The sequence below is a fragment of the Eupeodes corollae genome, chromosome 3 (genome assembly GCF_945859685.1).
Source record: "Eupeodes corollae chromosome 3, idEupCoro1.1, whole genome shotgun sequence".
NCBI classification, from domain to species: domain Eukaryota; kingdom Metazoa; phylum Arthropoda; class Insecta; order Diptera; family Syrphidae; genus Eupeodes; species Eupeodes corollae.
The window spans coordinates 49,511,845-49,528,885 of record NC_079149.1 but is presented as its reverse complement, the minus strand read 5'-3'; the positions used below and the strand labels follow the sequence as shown (position 1 = coordinate 49,528,885).

At 35.9% G+C, this 17,041-nt stretch overlaps 2 protein-coding genes across 4 annotated transcripts; both read left to right on the top strand.

Moving 5' to 3' along the window:
• Positions 1-194: 194 nt before the first annotated feature.
• On the top strand, positions 195-11,548 carry LOC129951671 (DNA replication licensing factor MCM4). Its single transcript, XM_056063920.1, has 10 exons — positions 195-427; positions 503-689; positions 754-868; positions 7,996-8,912; positions 8,984-9,178; positions 9,273-9,449; positions 9,512-9,878; positions 9,941-10,182; positions 10,250-10,460; positions 11,281-11,548. Exons 1-10 carry the CDS (start codon positions 364-366, stop codon positions 11,374-11,376), a joined length of 2,571 nt encoding a protein of 856 aa, XP_055919895.1. The 5' UTR covers positions 195-363; the 3' UTR covers positions 11,377-11,548.
• On the top strand, positions 4,603-7,238 carry LOC129951672 (putative sodium/calcium exchanger 7). 3 transcript variants are annotated; one of them, XM_056063923.1, is made up of 9 exons: positions 4,603-4,809; positions 4,912-4,943; positions 5,007-5,230; positions 5,299-5,687; positions 5,764-6,191; positions 6,257-6,410; positions 6,468-6,548; positions 6,609-6,676; positions 6,758-6,985. In XM_056063923.1, the coding sequence occupies exons 1-9, from the start codon at positions 4,740-4,742 to the stop codon at positions 6,848-6,850; spliced, it is 1,539 nt and encodes a 512-aa protein (XP_055919898.1). In that variant the 5' UTR covers positions 4,603-4,739; the 3' UTR covers positions 6,851-6,985. The 3 variants fall into 3 exon arrangements, with proteins under 3 accessions (XP_055919898.1, XP_055919897.1, XP_055919896.1); XM_056063922.1 differs by having other exon boundaries at positions 6,755-6,985; XM_056063921.1 differs by having other exon boundaries at positions 4,605-4,809; positions 6,810-7,238.
• Positions 11,549-17,041: the final 5,493 nt, after the last annotated feature.

Here is a 17,041-nt window from a genome sequence, read left to right as displayed (position 1 = left end):
ATGAGTGACAACGTATATTAAACATATATAAACCTACTTTCACACATTAATTTCCAACTCTAACTTTTTAAAAATCTACCTATACTCTTCTGTGTAACCCCACCTGTTTAACAATTAAAACTAGTTTGAACCCATCCGTCAAATGGCGCTAGCATCGTCATAGAGAATTTCAAACAAATCCAAATTTTCGCGCCAGTTTTGTTGACCATCGTGCAAGTTGTTTGTTATTTGTGCCGACAAAACTCCAACAGAATCTAATCATTCCTATAATTCAATTTTAAAACAGTAATTTCTATTAAAAAGCTTTTAAATTCAAACAATTCTATTACTTCCTTGTGTTGTTAAATTGCACTAAGTTAAAAGATGTCAAGTCCTGCTAGAACTCCAGGAAGAAGTGGCAATCGTGGCCAAAGAACTCCAACAAGAAGTTTGTTATTTGTTTTAAAAGTAAGCCTTTTACATTTATTAATACAATATCTTTTGTTATTTCTAACTCGAAAAGGACCTTCTGCCCAAGATGCCGAGACACCAATGCGAATGGGAGCTCGAGCTGTGGCTTCAGACAATGTCAGTCTACCACCAACATCCCCAGGAGGCTTAAGTGTCCCACCAACAAGCCCTGCTCGTGCAGCACCCATTAATATGAGTGAAATCGACCTAAGTTCACCTTTGAACTATGGTACTCCAAGGTAAAAAAAAACCTTTTTTTCTTCCAACACAAACAAATTCTAAGCCGCTTTGTTTGCCTTCCAGTTCAATGGGATCGATAAGAACTCCTCGATCCGGAATACGTGGAACTCCAGTGCGTGCTCGGCCCGATATCCGCACTGACAAACGCATGAGGCAAGTTGCAGTTGGCGGCGAGGCGGTAAGTTTTGTTTGTTTTCTTTTAAATTTTATTTCATAAATATTACAAATAAATAAAAATAGAAAAAAGCAATGCCAAGCTCAGCAGGAGAACCAGATAAGTAACAAAACAAACCCTATTTGATTGTTTCTTAAAAAAACAAAAAGAAATATTATTAAAACATACTGCTTTTCATTTACTAAACGAAACAAACTTACTCCTTTTCTTTTTAATTTGTTACGACAAAGAGGACACTTGTTGCAGATGTTCTCATACGTCATATATTTCTTGATGCATTGATGGCAAAATGAATGGCCACAAATTAGAAAGTCTGGGAATCTTTTTTTCTCAAGACAAATAGCACAGATATCCTCATCATTTTTGAAATTAAACATTTTGAATACAAATAAATAAAACTCAATATATACTTTTGACGTACATATGTAGATACCTACATACTTAAATTTATATGTTCATAAATTAACTAAATAAAAACTTATCTGGATTGAGGGAACTGAGTTTTTATCTCTCAGAATCTCAGAATTTTAAGGAAAAGCATTGCATCATCTTTAAAGGATGTCACTGCATAAGATATTTAATGAATCGATTTTTTGCCGTAAACCTTGGTAAAAAACGGTGCAGTGGTCATATGTCATTTATTTGAATTTGAATTTTTAGTATCGTTAGAGAACTGAAAACTAGAGTCGATTATTCTTTTTTTCTATACAGCATTCATAGTTTATTTTAAGGAGTATTAATGCAGTAGGCTTTTTCTTCCAACCCTTGATGGTTTTCAGGGTAGGTTACTGAGCTACAAATCCAACATTTTCTTTATAACCACTAAAGCGTCACCCCAAATGTATCTGCGTGCATGATTTGCTATTCTAAAGAAAATCGTTGTTAGGATGCAACAACTTCCTTGTTACGTATATTTCAACCTTTTATTAAAGTCCCTTCAACCCATCAGCAGACATATAGTTTGGTAAATGTTTTTTTTTTTTTTTGACTAAGGTTATCTGCTCCGCGATGATAGGTTAGGTTATGTTTAATGATGCAATGGTAGACCGAAAATCATCACACTCGGATGTGGATCAATTGTACTCCCCAGGAATTGTTAAGGATTTGGTAAGGTGTAGTAAAGGTGATGAGGGTTTAGGTTGAGGGCGCCTCCCTAAACCATCCTGATTTTTTTTTAGAGAATATCAGAATGTCCTTAGGCGGCATAATGAGACGTCTAGAAAACTTTCGACGTTTGGCCTAATTATTTGATCTATTACCTTATAAATCATAGCAACAACATTGCTTGGATGAAGCATTGATCCATTTTTGACCAATTGGTCTGCTCTTTCATTTTCGTCAATGTCACAGTGCCCTGGGACGAATGTAACTGTGTTGGCCTCACTAAAGGAACGTAGCTCCCTTTGGTACTATTTTACCAGTTTTGACTTTGTGACAATAGAGGATATGGCCTTGATTGCTGAATGGCTTTCAATAAAAATATCTGATTTATTTTGCTAAGGTTGTGAAAAGAAAGTTCTTTAGCTACGTTTTAGACTCTGTAGAGACCTATAAATGATTTGTTTTTATGACCCTGTTTTCCAACCATTCCTCCCTAGCAGGGATTTCTCTAATTGCTTCTGGTTTAAAATCTATCTAAGGTCTTAAATAGTCTGGAGTATTTACGTCAAGTCGATAGTGTCATTGACATTGAGGTCCCAGTTACTAGCCCAGGTACTGAGCCATTAAGACCCAACTGTAGAAGTTTGTTTGCTCAGTTTGTCTAGAATTTTATTAACAGCAAGAATGCAACTAAGGTGAATTATTTGAAGTGAATTAAATTTTCAACGGATTTGTCTTTCACGTAAGCATATTGGGGCTGTGAAATAGCAGTATCATTCATTTTTGTCGGATGTACGTTTCTATTAGTCTTTCTAAAGACCTTCAGAGAAAAAAAGATGGGGTTATATGCCTGAAGTCTTTCTGCTCAGTGTGTAAGGGCTTATCGGCTTTCGGAACAAAAATAACTGACTTCTATCCATATATTTGAAAAATATGTTTAGACATCCCTGAATATATTCACTAGCATCAGAACAATGGTGTTTTTGTCCTTAAAAATGGCAAATCCTACTCCCCCTCTAGCAATCTTCAAATAGTACTCACGGTTGATTAATTATAGCTTAAGAAATACTTCCAAGAACGAAAGCTTCTTAATGACAAGGACTATGGCTTTCGTAGCAATTCTCCAGTGGTTTGATGGTTTATCTTACCGAACAGTTTAACCAATTTTTACATTGTTTTCAAGAAAGTAAGATCATTGCACTTGATATTTTAAAAGCATTTGATAGTGTTCCTCGCTAAGCTCTCTTATCGAAAACGCGTGCTTTTGTTATTGATGAATCTCTTCTTCGTTAGATTAGAAACTACCTTTCTAACCGTTTAATACAAGTTGTATTGTCTAGTTTTGTCTTTTGTCTGTTATTTCTTAATATGTGTTTATAGATTCACATCGTTGTCCTTCGGATGTGGAACGTAAACGCCAGCGTATGTTAAGCTCATTTCGATCTCGACAGCAAATTAATAACCATGTAGAATTGAATGTTTCAAAAACTCAATGCTGTCTCCTGCCGTTAAAGCGTAATCCACCCCGATGCCGCTGTCCATTATTGGCACTTTTTTCCAGGAAAATAATCAACTTTCAGTCAGATAACCTCTTATGGAATAATCACATATTCGACATTGCCAAAAATGCTGCTAGGTGCTTAGGGTCTCTCCGATGGGGTAAGAAATTTCTCAACCCTTCTGATCGCGCTGTAATTTACAAAGTCCTTATTCGTCCAAGACTTAAATATAACTCAAAAATTTGGTCCACGAAAACAAGTTTAAGTCAAATTAAATGAACTATAAACGAAGCATTTATACCCCTCGAACTCCGCTGCAATATTTTCTTGCCTTTCGTTGTTTTACAGATATCTTTACAAACAATGTCCTGTTGAATTAGCTAATTGCATACAAAATTCGGACTTTACATTCGGCCTTTTAGGAATGCTCATCAGTTTACCTTTTAAGTATTGAGATTCTTTTTTAACCACACATCGAGAATGTGAAATGCTTTGGTCAACTCTGTTTCTCCCTCCTTATATTCAGAACTTAAACTTAATTCAACTTTTTAATGTGTACCGGTATCTGCTCTTGAATCCGTCCCTATTTTCCTAACGCTCGCACTTAAAATAAACGTTTGTTAGTTATAACCCCTTGAGTGCCTTTAATTATATTGGAGCATAATTGGGATTATTTCATCAGGCACTTTAGACTTGTAAGCTGAGAAGTAGACAAGCGCCCGTAAAACTTTTATGTAATCTAATATACATAATATGGTGTCATCTATGTATGTTTGAGACCTCCCCTGTACTTTTTTCTTCAATCAGGAATGTATTATTTGCACATCCTGAAAATGAGTGTTCATAAGTATTTATCGGGGTTTAGAGCTGGAGTGAGGCAAAGTTTTGTCCGTTTTTTTTTAAGGAAACCTGGACCAGTTGGTACCTTTGACATGACTTTTCTGAGCGTGGCGGCGTAATGTTTTGACCCAATGTCATTACAGACAATACGCTAGGTTGTTTGTTTTTGCATAAATAGTTGTTTTTTTTTAAATTAATTTTTCACTAATTTTGAATTAGTTCATTTGACATCCATATGGTGTTGAGCTTTCATTTGACTTTGGATATGGTGCAAGAGCTTTAATAAGCGTCTTGAAGAACAGAGGTTAGCTTATGAACTTATAAAATTCAGTTTGTATGTAATTTTCCAAAGATTGTTTTGAATAATTACCCAAAAAGAGGGACATTTTTTTCTGGTGTTTCTATAGGGTGCGCAATGATATTAACGTTTTTTTATGGTCACCTCCGAGATCACCTCAAGACTTGATCAAAGCATACTCAAATTTACACTTTCAAACAAAAAATGTAAATATTTCCCTAAGCTTAGTTTAGTTGTCAACAAAAATACTGACGTTTTTTTTTTAAATTTTACTATTTCCAAAATGAACTTAACACCACATTTCGCAGCCCATAAAAACTACATTCGTGGAATCGATGAGGTTTGTTATGTTTTTCATAAAACCAAAATATGTATCTCATTCCCAAATTTTGCTTTTCTAAAGGCTACTTGTCGTTTTATATCGGAACTTCGGGAAGAAAAAGATATTTGCGCTTTTGTTTCTCTCACCGCATCCTGTCATGAAGCTGAAAACAAGATTGACTACCTTCATTTCATATTCTGTACTATGATTGAGTACATTGATGTATCATTTACTGCAGCTATGTTAATGCTTTTGACGATATCTTTAGTTCTTGTTTTAGCTCTATGTGCCTTAGCACTAAATTCGTAAGTCTATTATCTTTTCTCTTTTGATGGAAGTCTTTATTTTTTGAATTATGTGTTATTTTAAATAGGATGTCAAATATTCTAAGTATTGTTAAACATTTTAAAATAAGCGAACACAATGCTGGTGTAACCCTTATTGTCCTTTACAATGGAATTCCTGATATCATATCAGCTTTCTTCTTCTATGATGGTGATACAGAAATGTTGATAAATGAAATGTTAGGAACGGGATTATTTTTACGAGCTTTTCATGGTGGTATCTTGGTTTTACTCAGTCCAATGACACTGCTTGGAACTTATTTCAAACGTGATTCATTTGCTTATTTGTGTGGAATGTTAGTTCTCTTTGACATATACATGGATAGAGAAACACATGTCCTTATGGGAGTATTTTCAATGACATTCTATCCGATTTTATGTGGTGTTGTATGTTATCATCATCATATCGAATTAAAAGGTATAAAATATAATGTTTGTTTCTCTTAAAAAAAAAAAAAACAAAATTTAATTAATTATTGATTGGTCAAACAAAGAGAGGATAGGACTCGATCATAAGGAGGTGTCAGGAGAAACCAAAATGCGTTTAGAACTGACAAAAGAAATCGAAATCATTCAAGTCCCACTTACATCTCCAGCAAATCCACTTGACCTTAACATTTGGAAACAGTTTGTACAAGTCATAAATCCTTTCCGAAAAGAAGTCTACGATGACGCGAGTTTATGGCAAAGAATTTTAATATTTTCCGCAATACCAGTTAAACTGGTAGTGCCGGTTGTGAATTTAAGAATGCCAGGATTTGGATGGTCAAGGCTGCTCCTGGTAATAAATTTCATATTTTCTCCATTAATAATGGTGCAGTTCATTGGACCAGAATACATTCACATTTGCCTGTACATTGGTGTTATTATGGCAATCATGGTATTCTGTTTGACAAAAACCAACATTCCACAATATCAGTTAGTATGTATTTTTAAAATTTATAAGAAAAAAAGGACTTTCTTTAACATTTTTTTTTTTAACACAAGACAATTGCATTTTATGGTATTTGTTGTGAAATGTTGATCACACACTTTCTTGCTGCAGAATTGCTTTCAATTCTGGTAACTCTGGGAAATATAATTGGTGTCAAGAGATCAGTTATTGGTACTACATTTTTGGCCTGGGGCAATACGATTCCGGGTAATATCGCTCTAAAAGTTGTTTTTTCTATTTTTTAAATAAATTGTCTACTTTCAGAAGTTGTCGTCTATCTGGCTTTATTAAATTTGAAAATCAAAACACTTCCTCTAGTTGAATTTCTTATGGCTCCACTCTTTAGTAATTACAGAAGACGAAATCGTAACAATTCATAACTACTAATTTAAACCCTTTTCTTAGATATGACCTTTGCTATTGGTTTGACAACACTCCTTCGATGTGCTGATAAAAGACGTTATACAGATATTGTAAGGCTGTTTTGTAATTTTTAAAAGCCATATTCTGTACGAAAGGTGTTTTCTTTCTTTCTTCTTCGAAACGATTAGCAGAATAAGGCTTCTCTCTTATACAAATATTATCTATTAATCAAACATTCTCTAGACACGAGCTGGAGATCTTGGGCAAAGTGGATTATGGTTTAGTTTCTTGCATCATATTCTCTTTTGTTTTGCTGTGTTTACAGTAAATTTTCATTTGCGGAAAAGTATTGGAATTTATTCAATTATGATTTATTTGATGTTTGCTCTGTATACGTTTTTGTATCAATTTGATTTTATTCACGCATTTGGTTCTGATCACAACGATGAAGAGAAATTCATTGCTGTAACTTGGGCATGAATTTCATAACACATAAACAAAAATTAAAAACCAAAATTAATTTCTGAGTTTTGTTAATAAAGTATATTTTGCTAATTTAAAAATGTATACCAAATCAAAAACATGTCTAAGTTTTTGGAAACACAATAAGCGGATTAAATGTACAATCGAATATATGTAATTTTATGAAATCAATATACAAATTAAAAGATATATGGGCTTATATGTTTAGCACTCTGGTTCGTCGATATTTAGAAAATTTCATTAGTAAATACGTTTGATATTCATGAAACCAAGAAAGCTGGCAAAGCAATGAAAATGAACAAGGAAAGGAGCTAATATATCGAAAACATGATTTAACTATAACCATCAAGCAAAGAATGATACTTCCAGATGAACCATAAAATTCAAAACTTTACATGAGTTCAGTCTTTAAAGCAAAGCGTTAAAAATGTTATTGGGTGCGTTGAATATCAGACAGATAGAGTATCCGGATACCTTTTTGTTCGGGTTTTACGTGCAAAGGAAGAGCTGATGCAAAACAGCTAGGATGTCAAAAAAGGAATCCAAAGGTTGAAGGAACCCGAACATTAATTTCAGATGTTTATATTTTTTGATAAAAATCCCGTGAATTATTAAAATTGTTCACTGAAAATTTTGTTTTAAATAATTTTTAACTTGGAAATCAAAATGTTAGTCTGCTTTTTGTGAACAGAAAGATATTTTTAATTTTTGCGTGTTATCTCTATTAAAGTATCCAACTCTATCAATAAGGTATATAAAAATGCACTTATCCACAATAACCTATCCACCTCGAGATTGAACAAGCGTACGAATTATAATAAAAATTAACGTCGGTTTTATCTGCTGCTGGTTTTATGCACCTTCTGGTTTGGCTTTTGAACATTCGAAAAAAAATTCATTGCATATAAAAAAAGACTTATTTCTTTATAAAAATTAATTTCGATAGCTTGAACCAATTCCCGAGCAACAATCGGAAACATCTGAAGCATCGACGGGTCCACAATTGGTGATTTGGGGAACAAATGTTGTTGTGAGTCAATGTAAGACAAAATTCAAGAACTTTCTTCTGCGGTACATCGATCCAGATGCAGAACAAGATGAAATTTCCGAAAACATCGATGTGAATGAGCCGTTGTACTTGCAAAAGCTTGAAGAAATTCACACTCTCGAAGAACCTTATCTCAATGTCAATTGTTCACATTTGAAGACTTTTGATGAGAACTTATATCGACAATTGATATGCTATCCACAAGAAGTTATCCCAACATTTGATATGGCAGTGAATGAGATGTTCTTCGAAAAATATCCGGCTGCCATTTTGGAACATCAAATTCAAGTGCGTCCATTTAATGCAGAGAAAACACGCAGTATGCGCGCTCTAAATCCTGAGGATATTGATCAGTTGATTAGTATATCGGGAATGGTCATTCGATCATCGAATATTGTGCCAGAAATGCGGGAAGCATTTTTCAAATGCATCATCTGTTCATTTTACACAACTGTTGAAATCGATCGTGGTCGTATAGCTGAACCAACTCTGTGTACCAACTGTAATACAAACCACTGCTTCCAGTTGATACACAACCGATCACAATTCACAGATAAACAATTGATCAAACTGCAGGAGTCACCAGATGATATGGCTGCTGGTCAGACGCCACACAATGTGCTCCTGTTTGCCCACAATGACTTGGTGGATAAAGTTCAAGCCGGTGATCGTGTGACTGTTACTGGAATTTATCGTGCAATGCCCATGCAAGAGAGTAATAGGGCTAGAAATGTAAAGAGTGTCTACAAGACACACGTAGATGTGGTGCATTTCAGGAAAGTTGATAATAAACGATTGTATGAAGAGGAAGATGGGTAAGTTTATTATTCTTGTTAATTTAAGATTGCATTGATGAGATGGTTAATTATTCCATTTTATTTAACAGAAAAGATCACATCTTCCCACCAGAGCGTATTGAGTTATTAAGAACGCTTTCACAAAAGCCTGATGTTTATGATCGTCTTGCAAGAGCCTTAGCTCCATCAATCTATGAGAATGCTGATATTAAAAAGGGAATATTATTACAGTTGTTTGGTGGAACTAAGAAGAAGCACGTAACTGCTGGAAGACAAAATTTCAGGTAAAATCAAGTTCTAAGTTTTTTTTTCTATTACATAAGATATTCGTACGCGAAACGAGCTTTAGAACTCTAAACATCCATTCTTTCTTTAAAGGTCGGAAATACATATCCTCTTGTGTGGTGACCCTGGTACATCCAAGTCTCAACTTTTACAGTATGTTTTCAATTTGGTGCCAAGGTCCCAATACACTTCAGGTCGTGGTTCTTCAGCTGTGGGTCTGACTGCTTATGTAACAAAAGATCCCGAAACAAGACAATTGGTTTTGCAAACGTAAGTTCCACAATTACAGTATAAAGATAAAGATAGAAATAAAATTTACAATCCAATCTTAGTGGTGCATTGGTCTTGGCTGACAATGGTATATGTTGCATTGATGAATTCGACAAAATGAACGACTCCACTCGTAGTGTTCTGCACGAAGTTATGGAACAACAGACCCTCAGTATAGCTAAAGCTGGAATCATTTGTCAATTGAACGCACGAACTTCAATACTGGCTGCCGCAAATCCTGCCGAATCACAGTGGAATAAAAATAAGAACATTATTGACAATGTACAATTGCCACATACTCTGCTGTCAAGATTCGATTTGATTTTCTTAGTTTTGGATCCACAAGATGAAGTATTTGATCGTCGTTTGGCATCGCATTTGGTTTCGTTGTATTATGTTTCAAGACAAGAAGAAGAGGATACCATGTTTGTAAGTTTACTTTTTTTACTTTAAGATTACTTGATGATGGATAAATATTTATTTTAATTTAGGATATGAGTGTCTTACGTGACTATATTGCTTATGCTCGTGAACATGTTGCTCCAACAATTTCAGAAGAAGCCCAACAACGTTTAATTCAAGCTTACGTCGATATGCGTAAAGTTGGTGCTGGACGTGGTCAAATATCTGCCTATCCCCGACAGTTGGAGAGTTTGATTCGTTTATCTGAAGCTCATGCTAAAGTTAGATTGGGCTCTGAAGTAACTGTTGTGGATGTTGAAGAAGCCTGGAGGCATGTTTTCTCTTTTGATTAAATTGACCAAATGTTATATTTATAGTTGTATTTTTGTTTAATTAAGATTGCATCGTGAGGCACTTAAACAATCAGCAACAGATCCACTCTCTGGTAAGATTGATGTGGGTATTCTTACCACTGGATTGTCTACTGCAGCCCGTAGGAAGCGTGCTGAACTTGTTGCAAGTATTAAGGATAATTTGAAGAAGAGAGTTAAAGTGCCAACAATTCCATATCAGAAATTGTTCAATGAGATTCGTGAGGCCTCACAAATTGTAAGTATTTTTGTAGACAAATCTTTCTTCGAACACATTTTTTGTTCGTAAAAATCTACAAACGGCTTAATGAAAAAACATTGATCACAGAATTTGAATATGCTAGATCAAATTTTCATACTCATTTTTTCCAAAGTCAAATCCGTTTCCAAACAAAAACAACTTAGTTTGGATTTTATAATCCGGATATTGATAATTACTTTGAAACCTGGCAGGTGGTGAAATTGTTTTTAAAAAAAAAAGTTGAATTACCTATTGGTTTCACTTACTGCATATTCCTGCAAAATGAATCCATCTACCTACCTGCATATAATCTTAAAACAAGGATCAGCTGATCTGTTTTTTGGTCGAACATCAAGACTGCATTTTTGTATCTTCTATAATCACAAAAATAACATGTTTCTTTGTAAGTAAACACATTGCAAATAAAAAAGAAAACTAAATTCTTCAAAAAACATTTTCCAAGGAATACAAATGAAACGGTGCAGTGTTATTCTAATTCTTCGATTTTGTTAATAGCTCAATGCTGCTATTGTTGTTTTATGACAGAAACTTAACCATAGCCCAACAATGGAAAGGTTTTAATCTTGGGATTTTTGAAATATACATAGGTTCTTAGTAAAGAAATAAAAAAAAATAATCTTAAGCCTGCTTAAACTGTGCCATAATATTGAACCTTAGATTTCATTTATCAGGTAGTTGTTTCTTCTTAAGCTGAAAATTGTATGCCTGTTGCAATTCTGCCTTAAGTTCTCAACTACCTGTTTATTAACATTTTTTCTGATAATATATTTATTTTTTTGTTAAATTTTCATTTTAGCTCATTACTCGAGAACAATTCGAAGATGCTCTGAAAGAAATTCAAGATGAAGGAATAGTTGTTGTTATGGGAAAGAACACAATAAGGGTCTGCTAAAATATTCCCATTTTTAAAAGGTCCTTATGTTAATTCTATTACCAATTATTTGTTCATGTTATAACTTTTAGTTTCTTTTTTTATTTGTATGCACTTCAAAAATAAATAATAAACAGACAACATAAGTTTTTCTTTGATTACTTGGATGATACATAAAAGTAAAAAAAATCAATTATTGCTTACTTTTATAGAGACATTTTCTTAGAGGTAGTTCTGGAGGCTTATTGCTTAAAATGATGAATAATTTACCTGGTTTTTGATTTTATTCTTAATTCAAATGATTTTTTCGTGTGTTCGACTTTATATCTTCTTGTTTGGAAAAAACGGATTTACAAATTAAATTTAAAAGTCTTTTATAGAAAGGATATATGTATGTATGTATATTTACATTTTACTGAAAAGATATTTTGCTCCACACACGCAATTTACTTGAAGTCGGCTTTTAACAAAAATATTAAATGTAATAAGAACACTTACTGGAAACAACATAAACACATAACTTGTAAGTATGCATTGCAATTAAGTTTTTCAAAGCATTTTGTTGTCTTGAATTTGAATCTGCTTATTAGTTCCGAGTATTTAATTTGAACCTATATGAAGTTCTGAAAATTATGTTTTAAGCGACCCATACAAGCAACAGTTGTGTGGACCGACTCCAAAAATACATATTTTTTGATTTTTTTGTAATTAGTAGCAATTCGTTACTTTTAATATTTAAGGAACGACGTTTTTGGCAAATTCTTTTTACTTTCTTTTATTTTAATATTGTTAAATCGACTTTTTTGGGTCTGACGGAAAGCAAATTGTTTGGAGAAGCCTCTATACAAAATTCACGTAAAAGATTTTGCGTGCCACTTTTGAATATGAAAGATTCTATTTCATGTTATTCGAGCTTATACATAGCTGCAAGAAGAAAGGGAACCTGTGAATTAATGAAAGAATGGTTGCTTTATAGTGTCAGAAATAAGCTCAAGACAACGGACGTGAAACCCATTGAATATTTGTGGGAGAAATTAAGAGAAGTCTAACAAAATTTAATTAATTAAAAGCGAATGTCACCAATATTTGGAAGAATATATCCAAGCCTTTCACAAAAAAATCTTGTCGAATCGATGCTTCGGCGATTACAGGCTATGATAGCGACTAAAGGCGGTCGTACAAAATCTTAGTCTTCTAATTTTACTTACTTAAGTTAGGGCTACAGTCCTGAGTGAACTAGGGCCTCACCCAACAAACTTCTCCATCTAGCTCGGTCTCTAGCTAGATGTCTGATCCGCGGTCTTCCTCTACTGCGCAGTCCTGTGAGTGTGGATTCGAAGACTTTCCGGGCCGGAGCATTGGTTTCCATGCGCTCTTCGTGACTCAGCCATCTTAGTCGTTGGACTTTTACCGTTCTGGCTAAGTCTACGTCGCTGTACAGCCCTTACAGCTCGTCGTTCCATATTCTCCTTCACTCCCCTTCGATGCATACGGGACCGTAGATCACACGAAGAACTTTTCTCTCGAACCGACCCAAGGTGCTTTCATCCGCTTTTGTGATAGTCCATGCTTCTACACCGAATAGCAGGACGGGGATGATAAGGGTCTTATATAGCAACACTAGTCCCTCGAGAGAGGACTTTACCACTCAATTGCTTTCTTAGTCCAAAGAAACAGAGGTTAGCAAGAGTTATTCTGCGTTTGATCTCAGCGCTGGTGTTGTTTTCTGCGTTTACAGCGGAGCCTAGGTAGACGAAGTCCTTGACTACGTCAAAGTTACGTCTGTCGATTGTGACGTTTTGACCAAGACGTCGGTGTTGTATGTCCTTTCTAGACGACAGCATGTACTTTGTTTTGTCCTCATTAACCGTTAAACCCATTTTTGCCGCCTCTGCCTTAATACTCACAAAAGCCCCATTGACATCACGCTGAGTTCTTCCGATTATGTCAATGTCATCAGCATAATGCCAGTAATTGGATAGACTTTTGAAATATAGTGCCTGTAGTGTTGACGTGTGAGATCTGCACTATTCTTTCAAGCACGACGTTAAAAAAATCACATGACAGCACATCACCTTGTCTAAAACCTTTTTTGACATCGAAAGGTTCTGTTAAGTTGTTTCCAACGACACAAACGGACGAGTTTGGCAGGGATGCCGAAACTAGACATGGCTCTATACAGCTCTTCCCTTTAGATGCTGTCATATGCTGCCTTAAAATCGATGAAAAGATGGTATTTGTCGGTTTGGTGTTCTTGGGTTTTTTCCAGGATCTGCGGTAATGTGAATATTTGATCAACTGTGTACTTTCCTGGGGTGCCAGCACGTACCTTGATACAATCGAGGATTGTCGATCGTCGATCAATTTGAAACAAATTATTTTTGACAGCACGTAATTTGAGACGAGTTCCATTGTGACTTTTACTTAAAAAAGTCATTGTGAACTATAAAATGAAATGTCAAATGAGTTCACTTTGAAATTATTTCATTCTACTTTCAATTTTAAGTCTTTTCCGAAATGTTTTTCTTTGATTCGGAGAGTGAAAGTGACGGCGATGAAGTGTCCAGTACTTAAATCAAAAGAAGATATTTGAGAGATAATAGGAACCCATTCGAATTGAGTAAAAATGAGCAAATATTCAAAAATAAAAGAAAGACATGTATAACATTTGTAAAACATTTTTTTTTAACTTCATGAAGCAGTTTAGAGTCAATAAGGAATGTTTTCACAAGATACTCAGCTCGTTAGATCTTCCAGAAGACAGAAAAAGAACATAAGCTCCATCAGTTCTACAGCTTTGTGCAACATAAAATCTCCTAGCCAGTGGGAGTAACCAAACCAATGGTGGAACAAATGTGTTGCTAAGTATGGCACAGACAACAGTTTCCAAGTTCTTTCGCCGAACGTTGGTTATCCTGGAAAATAAGTATTGTCTGCAATGGAATAAATTTGATAGCTCTATGTTTGGATACAGCAATGAGTATTATTATATTATACATAGGAAATTTAAACTACCAGGAATATTGGGCTGCGTTGATGGTACTTATATTTTTCCTCCCTAAACCAACGTGAGAACTGATAAAATTGGTTAAAATCTTAGTCTGTTTTTTATTTATTGACATTATTTTATTTTTGCATATTTCTAACACAAAAATCAATCCCGACGATAACTTATTTCTGTCGAGTGAAAACTTTTGTTTCAAACGTTAGTTTTAAGTTTGTGTGCTGCCGCATCTGGCGAAACAATCGAGGACACTCGATTGAACCAAAATGTGTGCTTCCAATTCTCGATTGTATCGACTAAACTCGGTTGTATCAAGTTACGTGCTGGCACCCCTGGTCTAAAACCACACTGATAAGGACCTATCAGGTTGTTGACGATGGGCAAACCATCCGCTCCAGCGGCTTTATTAGACTTCAGCTTAGCTATGGCAATCTTTACTTCGTCTAAGTCTGGAGGACGGGATTCTTGGCTTTCGTCGTTAAATGGATCATCCTGCCTGACAGCGGAATTCAGTTCGTCGTCGCCGTTATACAGTCTGCAGAAGTGGTCCTTCCATATCCCCAGCATTGACTGCGCCTCCACTATGATGTTTCCACTTTCATCTTTGCAGCCTTCGGTTCTAGGTTTATGTACCGGTGAATTTCGTTTCAGCTGTTCATAAAACTTTCGAACTTCGTTCCTGCTTTTAAACCCCCAACATCTTCGCCCGCACGCTTCTCATGCCCTCTTTTTTTTCCTTCTGAGAAGTCGACGTTCCTCTCGCCTCTTCTGTTCATAGAGCTCATGAGCAGCTCTCGTCCTTTTATGCAGCGCCGCTTTGCGTGCCTGTTGTTTGGCCGCATTTGCCTGCCGACATTCCACATCAAACCAGGGGTTCCTTGTTGGTAGCTGCTTGAAACTCAGCACATCACAGGCGGTTTCTCTGATTGCATCTTGGCAATGTTGCCACTGGTTTTCGATACATTGTGTTGGCGTCAGAGAGCTTCGAGAGAGGTTACTTGCAACTCGGTCGGAAAAGGATTTCTTTAAATCCTTGGCTACAACGAGGTAGTGGTCCGAGTCGATGTTAACTCCTCGGAAAGTTCGTACATCCATGATCGTGCGTCGATCGAAATATGGTCAATCTGGTTGACGTTAGATTGATCTGGAGAAGTCCAAGTTCCTTTGTGGATGTTGAGGTGTGGAAAACGCGTATTGGCTACCATGACGTTTCGCCCCGCAGCTAAATCTATAAGCCTGAATACGTTGTCGGAAGTGTTGTCGTGCAGTCTGTTCTTCCCGATTATTCCACCATAGATGTTTTCCCTTCCTAGCTTGGCATTAAAATCGCACAAATTTTAATATCGTAGCTAGAACACTGCTCATATGTTTTGTCTAAGAGCTCGAAGAACATATCTTTGGTGTCGTCGTCTTTCACTTCTGTGGGGGCGTGCGCGCATATCAGGTTAATGTTGCCGAATTTGGTCTTGATGCGTATGGTCATGAGGCGCCTATTGATGCATCTAAAGCTCAAGACTTCTTGCCTAAGTCTGGCTCAAATGACGAAGCCGCGTCCAAATAAGCGCTGTTGGTTTTCGTGGTAGCAGTCACCATAGTAAATTTCGCAGTGTTTCATCCTCTTTTTTCCGGCCCATCCCATCGTATTTTCTGTATGGCGGTGATGTCTGCTTTATATCGGTCTAGGGCCTCCGCTAATTCTTGGGCCGCACGTGGTCGGTTAAGGGACCTAACATTCCACGGGCATATCCGATGGTCGTTGTCCTTAATTCGATTGCGTTGGTTGTCAACAGTAAATCCGTCCGTATCCGACGCTTGTTGGTGCTTCGCAACTATGAAAGCTTTTACGTGGCCAGGAAGTCACTCCGACGAAACAACACCCAACCTGGAGGGCCATGTATAACTCCAAGGATATGGAGCCGGATAAAACCGCTCCTTATAGGCCTGGGCTCCGAATAAGTCCAAGAAGCCTTATAAGGTGTTCACTTAGTAGTTCAACCTTACTGGAATTGTAGAAGCCACTGTTGATTCCATCTCGGGAATTCCTCCGCTGCCGTCTGGATAAGGAGAGGTGCCTTAGTGGAAACACCTCTCCCCCCTCTCTCGTTTGCTGCCCCCAAAAACTTTCCACTAGGGTTGGAACCCAATCTCCAGTTGAGGTACTAGGCACCCGATGTTCACCACGGGGAAGTGAGAGTAGGAGTTCATAGACAGAGGTGGGTTTTGTGGACGCTTGTGTCCTCTTGAATGCACATGTCTACCATTTGGACATCTTCTAATTTTACCGCACTTAAAAATTACTTCTTGTTTCGGTCACCAAGTGTACGCTTCGTGTTGTGCCATGCATTTGAAGAAATTTTGATAGTTGTAATTATGTTTTTTTATTAATTTTGTGTACATTTTCTTTCTTGTTTATATAATGTCCATCATTCAAAACAGTAAAATAGTTTTTTCTTGTTGGTGTTCCCTCAAAATTGAGAGTAACTATATGTTTTTTAAGTCTGTAAAATAACAGATGATTTCCCTAAATAGAAGGAAAAATTCAAACTCAATTTTTATATAAACCATAATTTGCAATGTTTTCAAAAGGACAAAAGTAATTTGCAATATTTTCTACAAATCATTAGTTTAGCGTGTTTAAAAAATTAAATTACGGAGATGTGATGTTCATACAAGTGTTTTGTG

What these genes read in the sequence shown, in the direction of transcription:
- LOC129951672 (XM_056063921.1), top strand. Translation starts at nt 4,740, where the DNA reads ATGGTCACCTCCGAGATCACCTCAAGACTTGATCAAAGCATACTCAAA. An exon ending in TACACTTTCAAACAAAAAAT is followed by an intron (nt 4,810 to 4,911) that starts GTAAATATTTCC and finishes CACATTTCGCAG; the next exon opens with CCCATAAAAACTACATTCGT. An exon ending in CTGGGGCAATACGATTCCGG is followed by an intron (nt 6,411 to 6,467) that starts GTAATATCGCTC and finishes GTCTACTTTCAG; the next exon opens with AAGTTGTCGTCTATCTGGCT.
- LOC129951671 (XM_056063920.1), top strand. Translation starts at nt 364, where the DNA reads ATGTCAAGTCCTGCTAGAACTCCAGGAAGAAGTGGCAATCGTGGCCAA. An exon ending in TTGCAGTTGGCGGCGAGGCG is followed by an intron (nt 869 to 7,995) that starts GTAAGTTTTGTT and finishes TAATTTCGATAG; the next exon opens with CTTGAACCAATTCCCGAGCA. An exon ending in AAGAAGAGGATACCATGTTT is followed by an intron (nt 9,879 to 9,940) that starts GTAAGTTTACTT and finishes ATTTTAATTTAG; the next exon opens with GATATGAGTGTCTTACGTGA.